The sequence below is a fragment of the Battus philenor genome, unplaced genomic scaffold (genome assembly GCF_028537555.1).
Source record: "Battus philenor isolate CCGP_79_NKW_IND1 unplaced genomic scaffold, ilBatPhil1.0.hap1 SCAF_13, whole genome shotgun sequence".
NCBI lineage: Eukaryota > Metazoa > Arthropoda > Insecta > Lepidoptera > Papilionidae > Battus > Battus philenor.
The window spans coordinates 3,098,202-3,117,688 of record NW_027181675.1 but is presented as its reverse complement, the minus strand read 5'-3'; the positions used below and the strand labels follow the sequence as shown (position 1 = coordinate 3,117,688).

Sequence of the window (19,487 nt, the reverse complement as noted above, 5' to 3'; positions counted from 1 at the left end):
AGTGCACCGCCTGCCAGCCAGCTGATAAATGCGCACGCGGTAAACAATGCGAATTACACAATTACCATCGTTAAATCACTCAACACGTGTTTCACCTTCCCACGACGACAAAGACTCAGTGTTTTTAAAATTTAAAAATACTTGAGAATTTACAGTAAATCATAGAAACAAAAATGAAACGTATAGATCATGCAACATTTCTCCTCAATCGTCAAAACAGGCGAACTAAGCCATTATGAAGAATAATCAATTAATCACAACAAACTCGACGCAGCAATAGACGTTATAACACCAACGCACCAGCGTCTCCAGTATTGATTTAAAAGTTTAGAAATTGCCTATTATCTCTCATTATATTTATATTTTGCAACAAGACAAAAGATATAATATTTGTAGATATATACAAATTATGGATAATCTAACTCATCTGGAAATTGTAAATCGTATTTATTACGTACGTATACGGAGGTATGCAAGAGCATCTTTCGAAAACTTTAAGATAAGGTTTACTGACAATACGTCTTAAAAATCTTATAAGTTAACCTCTACCTTTGGATGGCGATGAGAGAAGGATCTCTCATCGCCATCCAAAGTTTGTTTGGTAGAGATCGCCTCGAGCGATAAGACCGCCTCTTGAAGAGTTTCGTCTCCACAGGGTTCTAAAATTTAAATTTATTTTCCTATTTTTATCCTTTCACGTGCGCTACTTGAATGTCAAGTGGTGTGTCTGTGACTCTTGTATATTGTCGTTTAGTCTCGTCTGGTGTTGTTGAGGGGAGTAGTCCTCGCTTCGTAGCAGTTCGTAGCATTTCGCTTCTTCTATAGCTTTCGGTTCTGAGGTTTTTTTCTTTTTTGGTTTTTTCCTTTCTCTTGCATGGGTTTGTCTGTTCTGTGTAGTGACTCATATTGGCGGCTTTTCTGCTCTTGGGAGGCGACACTTGTTCCCTTTCGAGGATCGAAAAGTAGGTTATTAATTACATGTTACAATACACATACATACAGTTTTAACTGTAGGTACTAAGGTAATTTTGATGTTACACATTACAATCAATATATATTTGTATAAAGTTAAAAATGAATGCCTATTTACCCTGATCACGCAGAATATTGATAACGACTCTACCAATTTAGTTTATCTTTTTTATTAAATCCCTAATAATCCGTAAAACGTAAAACCGACCGAGGAAAAAATAAATTGCACAGAATGTTAATGACTTTTATTTTACACCACGCGTTCCACTATTCACAAGTTGCAAATTTATATATAAAAGTGATCAATCTGGAATTTGTTACATTATACATTATTATTGGAATGTAACAGGCCTTTCACTTATAACAGCACAGTCTGTTGGGACAGTTAAATTATAAAAAAAATCCCATTTTAGTAATCTTGTATGTAATATACGAGTATCCTATAAGAAATTAAAATAAAATAAATAATTAAATATACGTATACGTTATGTTAGCCGATGTGTTGTTGTTGTATGTGTAAAATTTTTGCTCTACAATAAACCAGTTTCTTCACTATGTATTCCTTCACCTTGTGAGCTGAGGTAATGTTATAATTTCACATAGCGCATATTTATAGAATTGAATCCATGACCTTCTAAACTAAGTCGCATTCATAACCAATGGACCATTGAATAAAAGAGAATATCAAAGACACAAAATAAATATCATTTACATTGACCGATTCTCAGCCCGAATAAAGCCATTCCACGCTCCGTCATTACCTCGACTGACGCAAATCGACGCCAAAATAATAAATCTCACGAGTCTCGATTCCGCGCATACTTTGCTACCGTACCTAGCGAGCTATGCGAAAAGCGTTCATGCGCATCGAATACCGGAAATATGACGCAGTACGTTTCCGTTTCCTACGACGTAGATATACGTAATCATTCGAAATTTAAAATTGCATTTTTTATTTTTTTTATTTCTAATACATTAATATCTTTCCTTACGGTTCTATATATATATATTTTTTAAATAAAAATAGAAAATAATATATTTTGTAAGTAATATTTTTTTATTGTTAAATTAAAAAATTAATCATTACGCCGCAAATCGTTTTATTATTTTTTCCTTTCCACTGTGAGATATTAATATATTTTAGCAATGTAAAGTATTATACTTTGTATTATATAGGAGAAACATTTTACCCTATGGTACTTCTATAAGAGCAGTGAATTTTTTAAGGCATATATTTGTCGTTGTTGTTTTTGCCCGTAGACGCCCGCTACGAGGCATATGCCTGCTCTAAAGATATCTATGGGGGATATACCTCAATCACCACGCTGCTTCCCATCCTCTGAATACTTGATTGTGAGCAATGGAAATCCCATATAATTAACACATACAACACAAAGTGTGAATTATGAAGGATTGTATCCTGAGAAATGAACCCGCGACCTGCGATCGCAAATCTCAATCCTCTATCGTTGGACTAACACATAGCTTAATATAAATATACCTTTTCCCTATAATTAATAGAGAAAGATAGCAATATTTCTTAATCCATGTAATGTTAAATAAACAAATCGACTACGGTTTGGTACACTTGTGACGTAACCAATGATTCAAACTCCCACACCCGATGCAACATCAATAAACTAACAACAGCTGGACTTAAACCACAAATCACTGTATACATTGAACAGTTTCTATTACATATATCATGATATAGACAACAGAAGTTGCAATCTATAATGTTCTGTCATGAATTTAAATTATGGCTTAGTGCAGCAATTCGTAATCGATTTAAAAAAAAAAAACTAAATTCATGGGTCTACGAGGTTTAAAAATATCTATTCATCAACAAAATTTCAGCTGGATGTCATTCGGTGAACATAGATCTCTCCCAAGCCTACATGGCCTGCATTTACCATTTTCAGATGACCTTTATTATGGTCCTCTGCCCACCTGTCCATGTGTCCAGAACCTTAAGGCACCAGCGGCTATGTTCTGCGTTCTATGGGCTGCCCACTGCACTTCAATTTGCCGTTCCGCTGTGTCATGTCTATAACTTTTTTTGATCATTGTCCCTCTAGTACCTGATATGATCTCATAGAGATCCCGAACAAGGCCTTGTTCATTGTTTGCTCGGCAGCTGAGAGCTTTGCGAATAAGGTTCAAAATAAGAGATGCGTTTCAGTGCTATAAGTCATCACTGGCAACACACATTGGTCGTAGACGTTGATCTTTAGTCACTAGGGAATATTGCCAGCTGAGTTGGTTAAGATCTTTTTTTTCCCCGTTTTAGGGAATCTCTCGTTCCCACTGCTTTGTTTGAGGTATGTTACAATGCTCTTTTCCTCGCATTCTTCACAAAATCTTTCATTCTTCACTTCTGATCTTCTTTCGCAGGTCATCTTTCTTTCTTCGTCTATCCTAATTGGTTCTTATTTCGCAGTATATACTCGTTTGTTTTTATTTACGATATTTGTTTGCAATTTTTGCTAAATCTTTTTGTTTATTTATTTATTCAATGGTACGGATAAATTGATCATATGTCTTTTTATTATTTTTACCATTTATATTTCTAGTTTGACTGTACGCCACAAATAAACATACGAGTCAATAACTTCAAGAATCGGCCGTGCAATTTATACATAGGAGAACAAGACGTGGTTGACTGATATAGTTTTCAACACAAATTCACTTTCCAAATACTGTATAAATTGTATTACGTACGTGGTTACCGTTTCTTACAAGTTCAAATATATTTTATTGTTTTTTTTTTTTTAATAAATCGGTGTACTTTTATGTTTTTTGTTTATAGTCGCCATACACCCCTACCCTAAAACGACAGAGACCTTGTACTACCTTGCACTCATTTGCAGTTTCTTCGTTTTTCTTAATTTTCTATTTAATAAATCAAATTACTATAGCTGTAGCTCTTATGTGGATCTTAATTTTAATGTTATAATCATACACGCGTGCAATCTGTTGGCATGATGGTATAGCTTCTTTCTTTATTTTTTTATTCAATTATCTATAATTAATTTACTTCTAATTGATTTAACTCCTGTTTTATACTAAATTAACATTTTAAATTTAATGTTTTAAAAATTTCTCAACATAATCTATCGCAAAATCAAATAATATGATTAACTTTATTACTGTTTAATTTATTTATCTTTTATATATCTTTTTAATCCTTTTTATAACAGGTTAATAAGGTGAACGACTTGAATTTTTTAATATGGACATTTCTCACCAATAACCGAACCGTTTTATTTTGTTTTTATTAATGAGTACGGTATATCAATCTGCTTGCGTCACTGTTTCCGTCCAAATATGACGTGGGTTCTTTTTAGGAAAGTGTATTTATGTTATTTAGGTTAGCGCGTTTGGGGGCTATATGCTGGAAAATAATGAATAAATTTTTCCTGTTCATAAAATAAAAACAGTATAAAATGCCAATAAATACTTTTTTATATATAATCTTTTTTACAAAGAAATTTCTTTTCAAAGCAAAATTTTTTATTTAGGTTTGAAATTCTGGTCTTTATAAATGATCGCTACATCGGCAGTGAGAGTGGAACTGGTCACGCTCATGATGTCCTTTCTGATCTTCTTCTTGGTTATTAAAGGCTTGATGAAATCGAACCACACGCTTCCGATAATCGATATTAGACTAATAACAGAAAGACCTAGAAGGAAACCCTGAAACAAATGTATGCTTGATTTATTTTTGATATTATAATGGTTAGATAATTCATCTGTTTTCGTTCTCATTTCAAAACCACAAGAGAATTATATTATTGTCTAATTTTATATGGTTTTCTTTAATAACCAAATATAACAAAAGTGACATACGTTACGAGCTAGAAATTGTATAGGTTAAGATATCACACACCTTGTTATGTGTTTTATCATCATCTTATTTCAGCTATAGGACCTTAGAATGAACTATAGGACGGCTGGACATAATTCTATCTCCTAGAGCAGGGGTCGGCAACTTTTTAACGGCATATCAACGCAACGACAATCTTTTCGGAAGAGTCAAGTTTTTAAAGAGCCAAAAATATTTTCTTACAAACAATAAATAGTATTTACATATATAACTTTTTTATAATAAAGTGAATCTTTTTATTCATAAGAAAAATACCTATTTATTCTTATATAAATAGTGTTTTTTACAACAAATTCGATAATATTTATTTGGTATTATTAGATAATCACTTATTATAGCTGCAGTTCCATATCCAAAGAGCTGCATGTGGCTCGCGAGCCGCAGGTTGCCGACTCCTGCCCTATAGGACCTTGGGTTCAATTGTAAGCGACCAGCGTCCAACGTTTTCCGACGGCCAAAAAATCTGTATATGTTATATTGTCCTAGTGTTTACTAAATTATAATATGAAGTTTCTTTTCTAACCTATATCGTTTTTTTCTATGATATACTATGGTAAAATGTAACCTTCGCGCTTATTGATACACGCTAACCTTAATTTATGAGTAAATAATTTAATATTAAATTCTATTTTTGAAATATATTTGGAACTGTCTCAAAAAGGAAACGGATGTAAAAGCATGTCCAAATAAAAGCATAACGTTGGCAAAAGCAGTGAAGAGTGACTTTGACGCATATCTCGACCTTTTGACGCAAGAGAGACGGTTCGTACGAAAATCATTCATTATATCGTCTACGAATATTCGTTTACTTTTTAATGAGTTTAATATAGTTTATGACGGTATGCATTATTTATAAGAAGTAGCTAACAAAGAAGAGCAATTATTTTCGCGGTAACGTAAACACCTTGGCCATCTTGTGTAAATGTGATGTCAAATAATCTATTCTCTATGATAATGGAAAGGTTTTCGAAATCCTTTCCTTATCACTCACAACCGAATATTGATAATATATCACAATTTGGTGTTATCCTAGTATACCGTTACAAATATTTTATCTTCTTTTTACTTATTTATCTAAATGAGTCCCTTTTGTCACAACATACCTTACATTATATTAAATAAATTTTTGTATATGTTTACCAATATCTTGCTAAAGATTCTTATGAAAAAATAAAAAAGTGCGTAGAAACTCGTATTATTTCCGAAAATATTGTCATTTCAAACTTTACTCATTTGACAGTTCGCTGTGAACTTAGTACGTTTGATGGTTCGCTTTTAACTTCGCGAGTGTAACAGTTTTTGCGCTGTAAATTTATATTTTATCTTAACAATTGCATTTATCGATTACCAAATCAAATTATTTATTACATATTTAATCAAAAAATTAAAGAGGTCACTCTGAAATGTGTTACATTAATTTATTTTTCCTTTTCAATGCGATAAGCGAATAACATCTGGCAGTAATATTCTATCTTTTTTGCTAGTTATCTAGTATTTAGTAAGATTTGAGCGGCGTTTAAATTTCGAAACATTATAAATGAATAACACTGACGTATCTCCTTATAAGTAAAAACATATTTATAAAACCAAATGCAGCAAACGTTCCGGCGTTTCACGGACGTTGGCTTTGATCCAACACATCAGAAATAATCAATGGTAGCCATCGAAATATTTACCGTCGGTGTGAATTAGCGGCGAGCGATCGTAAATAATTGGATGCGATTGTTTATTTGAAACACGTCACTCTTTGATTCGGATCGAGATGGTGGCTGGAATTTCAAGCACTTCAAGGGTTATGACAAGGGCTTTTCAAGCAATAAATTTTACAACGGATAAAAGTGGATGATCCATCATAATCATCATTTCCACCGTTGGACCTCGCCTCAACCATAGATATCATATAAGACCGGTATTTTTTATTTCATTTAATACTTTTTCCCCATCTTATTTTTGGGACAGGAATATAAACTTTCCTCTTTTCACCCTCTCTCTCTCTCTCTTTCATCCTTCACAATTTCTCCTTTTCTTCCTTCTTTTATCCTTCTCATTTTCCGTCATTCTCACAGCTTCGCCACATTTCTTGCTACACGGTTTTGTTAAGCTTAATTACACTACTTTTAACTTAGTAACAAAACGACAAGAAAGTGTGGCAGCTCTCTTCCTTCTCCAAAAGTGAAGCGATGGTGCTGCAAGCAATACTCCTACCCATTTACATTTCACAAGCCACTCTAAACCCTCCATATACGGGACAACAAGTAACTGTGTGCACCAAGGTCTGCTATGTTTTGCGACGACTTTAATAAGGTCATCTGTCTAGTTTGTATCTACTTAGTTTTAATATATTACGGCACCAACGCTTATCTCTTCTGCGCACTATATGCCCATTGCTACTTCAACTTGCTAAGCTCTGGACTATATATGGGAACGGTTCTACACTCATCCACGATATCGATTCAGCTCCGTCGCATGGGTGATAAAAGTATTCATCTCTACAGATTGATTATTCTTTCATAATTCAGTAATTTTAACTGCTTTTTAGCATCATGAGCTTATACTAAGTTTCAGTTTTTCTATTATTAACAGATCGTAAAGCTTTCAGGTTTGAAACTTCACGGGTTAAAAGTAAGATACCGCTAAGCCTTCAAGTTTGTAACTTTACGGAGTGCAGGAGATTTCAAAGGCCAATGAGTCTTCGACTTGAATGTCACTTGTTGCATGGGTTGTATTATTAATGGCTCTATCATTTGATGTTATTGTATTGCGTTAAAATATCAAGATGATCCCTTCGACTCTTCTTAAACAAAGAAGTGCTTGAATACATTCATTTTACTGAACCATAAAAATTGTTTTGGAACTATTTTTTCTTTGTTAAATATTTAAAAAAATTAATAACCTTTCAACTATTAACTGAACAAAAAAAAACTTGTAATTTTCATGCTTATATGATACGGATAATTCAAAGAAAAATAGTATTTCATGCAATACACGAGAACTCTTTGGTATCTAACACACAAGTTAGACCTGGTTTAGATATTAGAGAAAACCTAATATATACATAATATACACTTGTATTATACAACAACATATAGTACACTGTAACCGGCTTGACATGCGTTATAACTGTAAATATCTTATCTTTATGGAAAATAAATTTAATTATTAGGACTTTTTTAATATTAAATACGTCAAAAATTTCACCGTTTTATTAGTCAAAGTTGATGCAATGTTATGGTTTGTATATTATTTGGTTGTACCCCTACTACTTAATTTTCTTTTTAGCCAATGGAAGGCTACTGCAAGGAATAGGCCTCCCTTTCAAGATCGCCCTGACGATCACTCCCACGCTGCCCGCACCCCCTTCCCCCAGCGACATCCGGTGACTTTAACTATGTCCTCGGTCCACCTAGTGGGGGACTACCCATCCTCGACTATCAGCTCATGGTCGAGAGCCTTTCGCCCCCAACGGTCATCGGTTTCACGAGCGACGTGCCTGCTGCCACTCAGACTCAGACAGACAATTCTTCGAGCTAAGTCAGTGATCTTGGTTCTTTTGAGGATCTCCTCATTTCTGAGTATACCCCACTCTATTGCTCTCTGGGTTACCTTGGGCCTTATTATCAGGCAAGTCGTTAGTGACTACTATGTGATATTAAGTTATAATATTATATATTTATGTTTAAAAAAAAGTTAAAGTTTAATTTAAATAAAAATAATATATCCGAAGATAGCCATAATGTGATCTTATACAAATAAAAAACTTTAACGATTTTCATGATATAAAATCATCGTATTGTAATAAGATTGCCAGCTGTTTTTGTAATACTTACAATATTCCCTCCAAGGTCGGACATGAACAGGTTCCAGTCGTAATTATATCTCTCCTCATAAACAGATACCATCATACTGTTGAAATAGATGTACAGCTGTAACAAACACTTCTATTTCTGAAGTAAAATGTATTTAAAACAACTTTATTGTAATGTTACTAGTTGAATAAACAAACTGTAGTTATAATAAACTTTGTTTTACTGTAATATGAAACAGGGACTATTACGACTTTGTAAAGGAGTTTTTAGTGATAATACAGATTATAATGATATTTAAAAACAGAATTTGTTTGCTATAGGCTCTATTTACGTTTTATTTATTTAAATACACAGGTTGATTGCAAATAAGTAGTGAAAGTTTGGAATGGGTATAAATAGTAAAAAGATCAATCCATGTAAAGTATTCATTCTGAAATACGTTATATTAATTTATTTTTTAATATTGGAATGCCACAGGAAAATAACTGGCTGTAAAAAGTCTCATAGAATAATAATAAATTTTAAAATGTTCGTTCGAATTTTAAAAACGCTTTGTATTATTATATTGATTTTTGTATAGGATAAACGATACATTTATTGACAGCAAATGACATTCACCTCTTTAAAGTTTCTACACCTATATACAATCATTTATGTAGAGTTCCCCGAAATAAAAAAAAAAACAGTTTTTAATTTTGGAAACGTTATTACCTGTGATTGCAAAGCCGCGTCTCCAGTCTTGATGTGCCAGATTTTCCTTACAGCGTCCCATGTATAGAAGCTCTGTCTGTCAGTCACAAACGCCTTGTATAGATAGGAGTGGCAAAATCTTGGACAATTTTTACAACCGTGATCTTCGTGTATTCTAAAAAAATTTTTTTTAACTAATAAAAATTCAATCAAATTCAATAAAAAAAAATATTCAACTCAATTAAAGTACATGGTTAAGATCACGGGAGGTCGCTGTAAGTAGATTATTAGGAAAGAGCTGTGTTTTCCCGGGCGTCATCAGCTAATGCGGTGTTGATGATTATGATGAATTATTTAATTTATATTTCAACACGTTACACATTCCTTACCGACCTTAAGTCTACTGAAAAGATTTCCAATAGTGATTGGAAGCTGTCTACAATCTACGACTTTAAAAGGGTCTTGGGAAAACCTATGTTCATATGTATGCAGTTAACGTCTTAGGCTATAGTGATAATGATGATATATTCCTTATTACATATGGAATAATTCACCACGCATGCCCAAATATTGATGGATATCTTATATTATATTGTGATCTAAAAGTAAAGTGAATTTATTTTAAAAATGTTTAATCTTTGTTTATTTTTCCGAATACATTTTCAAGCACCAATTCCTCGAGTTTTTGTAACAATGTCGCCGTTCCTTTTTTATCTATAATTGTATGTAATTATTTTATCCTATTTCAAGCCAGTTCCGTCACGACCTTCTCTTTCACAGTCTGTCGGTTGTGGCAAAAGAGAAAGTAAGTTGTATGGAATATAACTCGTAATCTTTCATAGTAGTTTTCCCATTGACGTAATTTGACCCTACCTATTAGGAAACCAAAATTTTTTGATATATACGCTCAATAGTGAACATATACCCTAGGAAGAGCCTGAAAGCTTGTGAGAAAAGAACAGCGCTAGAGGAAGTGCGCCACGTTCGTCCGGAATTCCTCACCAGAATGAAGAACTTCGTAGAACAGGTTTTATTATGAATAAGAATAGATAACCTTTCTTCCTACAGAGAGCTAGGTATGTTTCAAATAGAAAATTTTCACAAAACAAAAAAAATATATATGAAACGTAATCATACCGCATGTACGTGGTTATAAGATTCCTCATCGCCGTGTAATTAGCACAACGTGGAAGGCTACTCCGCATCCAAGGTCCAGAGCATCCCGCCTGCTTTTCAACGTATCTCCATACGTATTTTGTTGTACACTAAAATATATAAACCTATTTCTTAGTCTTCCTACTATAATACGTGCGTATAAACACGATGGCGATCTTTTAAAGTGATTATAAATATCACATCTGGAAGAGCTTTAGGCATTACCAAACCACTAAATGGCATCTGATATAGACGCTGATAAATCAAGCAGAAAGGTCCATAGAAATATAAACAACTGAATGTCAGACAGCTCTTTCTACAAATCATCCTGAAGAAAGAAGCTTATAGTACGAGGCAATTAATTTACAATCGCGTTATTTCTATAGGATTTATAATTTAGTTGTACATACAACCACTGCTGTACAATGAAATATCTGCTTTTTTGGTTATCTAGTTTGATTATTGGTATAAAAGCTGTAAAAAGGTGAAGGTTTCAACAAAAAGCTTTGAAGTTTTTACAGTTATTCTTAACTAACCTATGAAGTGATCACTCTGAAATATGTTACATTTTTTTTCTATATGAATTTCAAAGGCAAATAACTTTCGAGAGTACAGTCTGCAGAGAGAAATAGTGAACATTAATTAGTTTTATTATGTAGCAATGCGAATTTTGAAACCGCGATTTTCTTTTACTGTATTTTCATAACATTATTTATGAAACCAGATTTTTCAACAGAGTATAACATACATGATTTCAAAGCAAATGAACTATAGAGTCACTCCTTTAAAGCATTTACACCTGTATATACTTATACACATGTAAGTAAACACCTAAATTTTCTGAGTGGAAAGCAGGAGCCGGTAAACGCAGAGTGAATAGCCACTAGATGGACTTATGACATAGTCCAGGTTGCAGGAATTCGTTGGATGCGGCAGCGCAGGACTAATCATCGCGGGATTTTGAGAGAGGCCTATACCTTTCAGTGGACGTCCATAGAAAAGAAGAAGGAACACCTATAGCAAATATGATTCGTAAATTTTATTGACTGTTAACGTAGGAAAGTTAATATATATTTTTTAATACGCTTTAGTCTTTCAAAATGCAAAGCTTTTCGGGAAACATATGCAAATGTTCCATTCAGTACACTCATAGGTAATTCTGAATTAAGAATAGACTCACTTCATTCGCACTGTAGTTCTTTTGGTAGGAGCAAGGATCGTGATCTTTGGGGAGCTTGACGTACTCATCCACCGACAGCTTGGCGTCGATCGTTTCGCCGGTGTTCATGTAGAAATAGTCCACTAATCCGCCATTGTACACTTCTACCTCTGTCAAATGACTTAATATTTGTGTCAAATGGCTTAATATTTGTGTCAAATGACTTAATATTTGTGTCAAATTACTTAATATTTGTGTCAAATGACTTAATATCTGTGTCAAATTACTTAATATTTTTGTTAAATGACATAATATTTGGGTCAAATTACTTAATATTTGTGTTAGATGTCTTAATATTTGGGTCAAATGACTTAATGTTCATGTCAAATGACTTAATATTTGCGTCAATTTAATTAATATTTGTGTCAAATTACTTAGTCCCGTTGTAGGAAGTCATCAATAATTTAAATAAAGTAATTTGACTGTAATCTTGAAAATCTTCCGCCGGTAGACGCGGCGTGGGTACGATCCTCAATACCAACCGACGACATAGTCAAGAACGCGGGTAATTGCATCTTAACGATCTTTGAAGGAGGTTTAAGCTATGGACTTCCACCAGCTGATGATGAATCTTCAAAATCATAGTCCAGAACAGCCAAATCAGTACTATGAAAAAAGAATACCATGATAACTCTTAAAACATTTTTCAAACCAATTAAACAATAGGCTGTTTATTGATTAAGTCATAGTTCGAATTATAAACGCGTTCCGAAAGACAGTTCAAGCTCAAGTCAAAGTCTCTCTTGAAGGCATTTGCGCCCGGGGTCCTTTCGATCCGGCAATAAATATATGTAACGTTAAGAGCCGAAGCTACATCTGTCCTCCAGAAACTGCTACTAAACATCACAGACAAAGAAATAAACCTATTGTAACAAATTTAAATCTTTAAATTATAATTACCTAAGACATATATATATATATAAATTATAACTATATATAAATTATACATAAATATAAATATAACTTATATATAAATTATAATTACTTAAGACTAATATTATTACCGAATGAATGGCGTAAATGAAAGGGCGTATGTATCTGACTACCTCACACACGGCGGCCATTCGTAATTTTGGCCATCGTCGTAAATTTTGGGTGACGCAGTTGTAAAGCCTACATTAGCTGTTATATTATATAATGCACTGGTTTAATTCTGTTCAATTATAATACAACATGGAAAAATATACCAGTAAAAGGTTCCCTGTGATAGTGCACGAACACATGATACCCTGGTGGGTGCAAGCTGGCGCTAGTGGTGACATCTACGGCTCGGTGCCTCAACGTGATGGAGTAGCCACTGGAGCGTGACGCGTGCCGGCTCAGTACCAGAGGCCTCAGCGTGAAGCAGCGCCCCGTCACGAAGCCAAGAGTTGATGTAACCTTAACGTCTGTTGTGTTACAGAAAGACATAGTAAACTTAGTGTTATAAGTAAATTTTGTTTATAATTATATAAATCAATAAATAACAAGATTGTTGTCATACCTTATAATTTTTTTTCTACTTTAATTAGATTTTATTTTACGAAATTCCACCCTATAGTAAGATGGATGATAGGTTCATTTAAAAAATGCATATTTTTAAAACAGAAATTTTTTTTCGTATGTGAGAACCTTGTTAGCATTTGAATATTCTAATGATGTGTAAATGACATCGCGAATTTAAATATATATATATATATATATATATATATATATATATATATATATATATATATATAACATCATTAGACAATAGACCTTTGTATACAAAAGAATAAGAGCTGTCTGTGAAGTAGAGATGGGGGCTTCTGCGGTTTTCCAAAAAAGTAGTGGAAGATGTAACAGAACGAAACAAAACCAAAGTTGGTTAAAAAATACAAGCAAAAATTCCTGTGAGTACAGTAAGGAAAGATTTTAATTGTACATTGGCTTTTATTGTATAAAAAAAGTTTTTAAACTAAGGAAAATTGAATAAGGTGAAATAAAAATCAAAGAAATTGAAAATGTAAAATTGAAGAAAGTGTAACGAAGAAATAAAAGAAGAAGCATATAGGCAATGTGAAAATATGCCGTGAGAGTGATAGAATATGCGAAGAACGAAGGAGAAAAAAAATCAAAGAAATTGTGAAGGATGAGAGAGAGACGACATGAGACAGTTAAACCAATGTCTTTAAAACAAGACCAGATCATTTGAGGAGCGATTTTATTAGATGTTTTCACGGCTACTAAATAAAAGCAATCGTTTGATTTTGTTTGATTGCCCAATTACTACATTTTTTACTGTTTATTTAACGATATGTACTCAATAAAACGTAATCGAATAGTCTGGCATTTTTAAATACGCTCGTCATTCATATGCAAAATGACGCTACAAAATGACTTCTTATTCAGAATAGAGTAAATGCATACCAATGAATGCGAAAGACCAATAACTTTTGGCAGTACAAAGTCTGTAGGGACAGATAATAAATAAATATTAATTTTAACATGCTGTATCGATTGATTCGAATTTTGAAAATCCTTATATTTTCGTTATTATCACTACATTGTTTATTATTTTTAAACTATTATTTTGGATAGTATAAGTAATTACCTATACATTCACCCCTTTTAAGCTGCGCAGTAACAATCTTCACGTACCATACGTATTTTTTTTAATTTAATAATCATTATTATTCATAAAGACACGAAGAAAAAACTCACTTTTCGCGTAACCATCGAGTCCGTATTGAACGAAGAAGTCTTCTTTTCCATACGTGATCTCCTTCCATAGCCGGTCAAGACTCACAGCAGAGAAATTATAGTTGATCCAGGTGGAGGTGTATCGCGGATGTGAATAGAGGCCGTAATCCTGCGATCAGAAATTTGAATTTATAAATGTAACAATTACAAATGAATAACATATACTATCGTCATCCACGATAAAGAACTACAGAATCAAGCTAATTATTTGTTGATATTAAATTTGAAATTGCTGTAGTGTACGTTAAAATATGTATATAAATTGTGTAATATCTAGAAACGTATCTTTGTGCAATTAGCACAAGTTAAAACTCGAGTAAAGCGCCCTCGTGCATCTTTGATCCGGAAGTGGACTTGATCGTGGTATACATAATCGCCGACTGTCCTGTGGAAGAGGAATGTGTCGTCTCCCACATGGGCGACGACAAATGTCGACCTGCATTTTTGAAGTTCTGCAGAGCAGTGGTACAGTAGACCACTGTTCGGAACAAGAGCAAAGATTGAAATAAAATGAAAAACAAAATATTTACACTTGCATAATAATGTACCTGCCACAAACAAAGTAGGGGAAACGAGTATTAAATTCCTTCGCCAAAGCCTTGTTATAGGAGCAAATAGTACACCTCGCTTACTAGAAGCACCTAAATAGCAATCAAAAATACATCAAAATGAATACGAGATTTAAGGATTTTGGAGTGCTTTCATAGAGACGTTGCAATATTAAATTGTATAAATAACCCAACAAGAGTGGTTATAATTTGCAATTTATCTAGTGGAATTTAAAAAAAAAACAATATCGAATATTTCTGTATCACTTCAGTTTTAACAATATAGCGAAGTTAACTACTAATAGTTAAAGATTGTATAGTAAGTCTAGACTTACAGAGGTTATCAACAGCAAAGATTAATAAGAGCTGAAGAAAAAAAAATAAAAAAAATACTTCGTATTTGACACTTCTGAAGTTTTGAAGATGAAGGATATATCTTTTAGAAACTATAATACTAAGAGTTACTATAAAAATTATTCTCTACATTCAAATTATTAATAACAAGCTTTACCGACAGACTTTGTACCACCAGAAATTTTTAAACTATTATAGTCTATTAGAAAAAATAAATTCATGTAACATATATCGGAGTGATCACATTATTTATCGATTAAATGAAAACCATATAAATTATTCGAACATGATTGAAAAATACTGAACGTAAACTGTCAAACGCGCAAAGTTCATGGCGTTTCAACAAACATTTTTTTTGTGAGAAACTTCAGCAGTACACGTGAAAAAAGATAAATGAAATCAGTAAAGACAGGCTCAAGTAATGTGATGACCAAAGGAATTCGTATACGGTTCAATTTATTTGAAAAAAAATTTTTAAATGTAAATGTAACATACCAACAACTTGTCATACTTGTAGGCGGGCTCCCTGCAGAGTGTTATGCTGGGATAAGTGATTGTTTTATTGAAGTCAAAGTGAGTGTACGTTGTTATTGGGCTGTTGATTAGTTTGTTCACACACACGCCTATCTAGAAAAGAAAATTGTGAAAATCCATTATATCTATTTATTTACTATTTTCTTTCAAATCTTCTAAACGTTTTAAGAATGCTAGGAGTGCTTTCCATTTCATAAAAACTAGATTTTTTATTTTATTATTATATCTTTATACAAAAAATACAACGTTTTAAATATAGCACCATATAAACTATTTGTTTGTTTTAGTGCACACATTCACCGAACCACGTCTTCACATCACAGTAAGTTAAATTACTTTAAGTTAATTTACATTTTATTAAACTATTAAAAAAATAAACAGTAACTTATCAATATAATCAGACTGAGCTCCTCTATAATAGCATCATCCCACTTAAAATATAAGACAAGGCTTTTATTACTTTTATAGAGCGTTAAGGTTTTGGAATGGTGGTCAAGAACGAGCAAGTGAAGCGTAAGACGTTCACCAAAATAGACGCTGGTTGCAGTCCACTTCCAACCGAATTGAAACTCTATGACGGAAAGTCTATGAGTCTATGTCAAGCAGTCAGCGTCCTAAGGTTGAAATGATTTTTGTTAATAAAGATATATTTGAACCAGAGCACAAAAGCTATCTTTTTAATTTTAAGCCGAGGCGAAATTTCTATGCATTTCATATATTTACCGTGCTGATACCGTGTTCATTGCGTTGTCGAGACTTGTCTTCGAGCAGAGTACGGTGATCGTTTCTGTCGATGCGTTTACTTTCACTGATCATCTTTCTTCTATCTAACCCAAACAATCTATTAATTCTGCTTTAGAAATCTGTTTCAGATATGAGCTTATTTCGGCTCTTGGCAGACCTAAATCGCTCAGCAAAATATAAAGTGATTCTGCTGTTTATACCTTTCGCTCCTACCTCCACTGCATACAAATTCGCTATGATTTTATTTCTAGTAATTTAGTTGACTAGATCATATTACTTGTTCACCGTAGTTGTATGGTATTTTGGTATAGGAAACAGTAAGTTAAAAAATCCTATGTAGACAGTCGGATAATTCCGTTCTAGAATCTCTAAGGATTCTATATTGTTTTTATACGGGTCCATCTCGAATGTCTAATTAAACGACAATTTAATAATATGAAGCTCACCTGTTGTACAACCACGAGAAGGCATCCAGCAACAACCAGAGTCTTCAGCAAATTTGGACCTTTCAAACATCTCACGCATTTCTCTTTTATGGTAACTAGCTCTTTTTCAGCCTTTTGAAAAGAAAAAAAAATATAATATTAATTATTACCAAAACTGTTCAGTGTTTCAGTAATTGATGAATGGCTTTCTATGATAGGTGTCCATTTCATAATGACTGATACATGACGACGAGATAAGGCGAAAGCTTAGAGCAGCCTTTCGTCATGCTCGGTTATTGAACTCCCCGCCTATGGTAGATGTCAGAGTCGAAAGTTTCAGCAGGCTTCGCCTGGTTCTTCACCACAATATACAGGTATAAATAGAATGGGATGAGAAATTCGGTTTCAAAGATATACCACTCAATAAAGCAATTTAGATTTATTTAGTAAGTAACAAAAGATAATAAAATAGATATATGTAATTGTATACAAAAAAATTGAGTCCAAACTATGACAATATAGCAAACTTGGGTCTAAGAACGAAAATGATGGAAGGAAGGTGAAGCATGGAAAACAATTTGAATGTGATGAAATTGATTATTAAAGAAATTGGATTATAAGAGATTGTGAAGGATGAAAGAAGAAAGTGAAATAAAAATAATATTTATACGAGTTGTAACATTCCTGCGCCACATATGGCAGGAAGAACAAAAGTTCCTCAAAAAAAGGAACCATTAAAAGAATATATACCATAGTCTTCACAAACACAGTTAGTGCGACAGTTAACTTAAACGGCTGCCTATTCAAAAACATTTTAGGTGAGCAGGCGACATAGCGTATATTGCCGCTGGAGCCTTAAGGTTCTGAAGTGGAAACCATGATCCGATAAATACAACGTAAAACATCCACCTACAAACTGAATAAACGAGAGAGATAGTTTGTTAAGATCGTAGAAACGAGTTAAATACAGGCACTTTTAACTAATCCTATTGAAAATCTATAAGCGATGCCTTTGTCCGTCATTGTACGTCCTGCGAATGAAATGACGATGATTATTTGTGAGCGCAGTTTCTCGTTTAAATTAACTGCAATCTTTTATTTACTTTTACTTCCTAAAATTAGCTAGTATACGCAGTAAATCAATCAACAATATTCTGCTTAAGTGTCCTTCTAACTGTACTGACTTTACGAACTCTTTCGCAATACATTCATTTTTCCACTGGAACAGTTACCTTGTCGATATTCGGATGTTGATAAAGTGTTGCAAATTTAAAACGAATATTACAATGACAAATAGACATAATGAATAAAATAATTAGAGATTATACACAGGTTGAATGATTCCCGTTGTAAAGGATTAAATGTGAATGTATAGCTCATTTGCTGTCAATCGATGTATGGTACACCCTATCCAAAAATCCATATTTTCAGAAATAATACATAACATAATGATAATACAGTAAGAAAAAGCTTTTACAAAATTCCTGTCCGCGCGGACTCTACCAGATTAAGTCTGCCGTATTTCATTAGAATAAATAAATTTATACAATTTATAGAGTGACCACTTTATACAGGTTGACTGGAAATATTTATAAAAAAATTAATACTTTTTGCTGACAAATGTACCACACATGCATCCTTTTAAAACTTTCACGCTTAAAACAAATCACTCGGTATTATATATTTTATCTGTGCACCTTACAAAATATAACTGGCAAAAAATACCTTACGCATTAAGTTCGCTTTCATATTAAAAAAAAAATTAAAAGAAATATACGGTAGCCTAGCTTACAAACCTGAAACACGACCGTAATATTCACATATAAAATTCTTGTATACATATATAATGAACTAAATATACACACCTCTTCGTCTATTAAAAAATTCATTTTATTTAACGTACAGTTCACATTATCCCGTCGACTGCTGCGCAAGGCGTCCGAATGTATCCTGACATAATTTGTTAATGTTAGTAAAACATATTATCACCAACATAAATAAGGTCCACTCCGTAACGCAGGGGAGATATACCGATCCGTTGGCATCAAGATATGATTGACTAACTTTGATCCCCGACTTCTGACATTTGCAAATGATTATCAAGATTTTGGTGAGAAAGTCCTTAAAATTTTACTTTAAAATATATTTATTCTTACCACATCTTTTATACAAAGTTAGACACTCTTTAAATAAGCAGGATCATCTGAATTTTTTACCAATTATAACGCTTTATTGTACTATCACAATGCTTATTTCTAGAGTAATTTTGTAATAATTAAATAATTGGACTAAGACTAAGACTTTATTAATAATATTGGCTATTTCATTCGGAAGAAAGTCATCTCTTCTACTGAATCGCTGTTTGCTCCTGCTTATATAAGATATATTCTTATTTATTTTTTCACTCGTTCAGGAAACTTAAAAACTAGTTAC

At 33.0% G+C, this 19,487-nt stretch overlaps 1 protein-coding gene across 1 annotated transcript; it reads right to left on the bottom strand.

Moving 5' to 3' along the window:
* Positions 1-703: 703 nt before the first annotated feature.
* ppk17 (pickpocket 17) lies at positions 704-18,943 on the bottom strand. Its single transcript, XM_068777398.1, has 11 exons — positions 18,920-18,943; positions 17,076-17,186; positions 15,847-15,978; positions 14,411-14,558; positions 12,916-13,116; positions 11,690-11,838; positions 10,492-10,619; positions 9,376-9,529; positions 8,686-8,781; positions 4,528-4,668; positions 704-889 (listed from the first exon to the last, which is right to left on the bottom strand). The coding sequence occupies exons 1-11, from the start codon at positions 18,941-18,943 to the stop codon at positions 704-706; spliced, it is 1,470 nt and encodes a 489-aa protein (XP_068633499.1).
* Between the last annotated feature and the right edge of the window lie 544 nt (positions 18,944-19,487).

Excerpts from the sequence above, each read along its gene's own strand:
- ppk17 (XM_068777398.1), bottom strand. The coding sequence starts at position 18,943 with ATGAATTTTTTAATAGACGAAGAG. Across the intron at positions 14,559-15,846 it reads ACAAGTATGACAAGTTGTTG|GATTACGGCCTCTATTCACA; the intron begins GTATGTTACATT and ends TTCTGATCGCAG. Across the intron at positions 11,839-12,915 it reads TCACAGGGAACCTTTTACTG|AGGTAGAAGTGTACAATGGC; the intron begins GTATATTTTTCC and ends GTCATTTGACAG.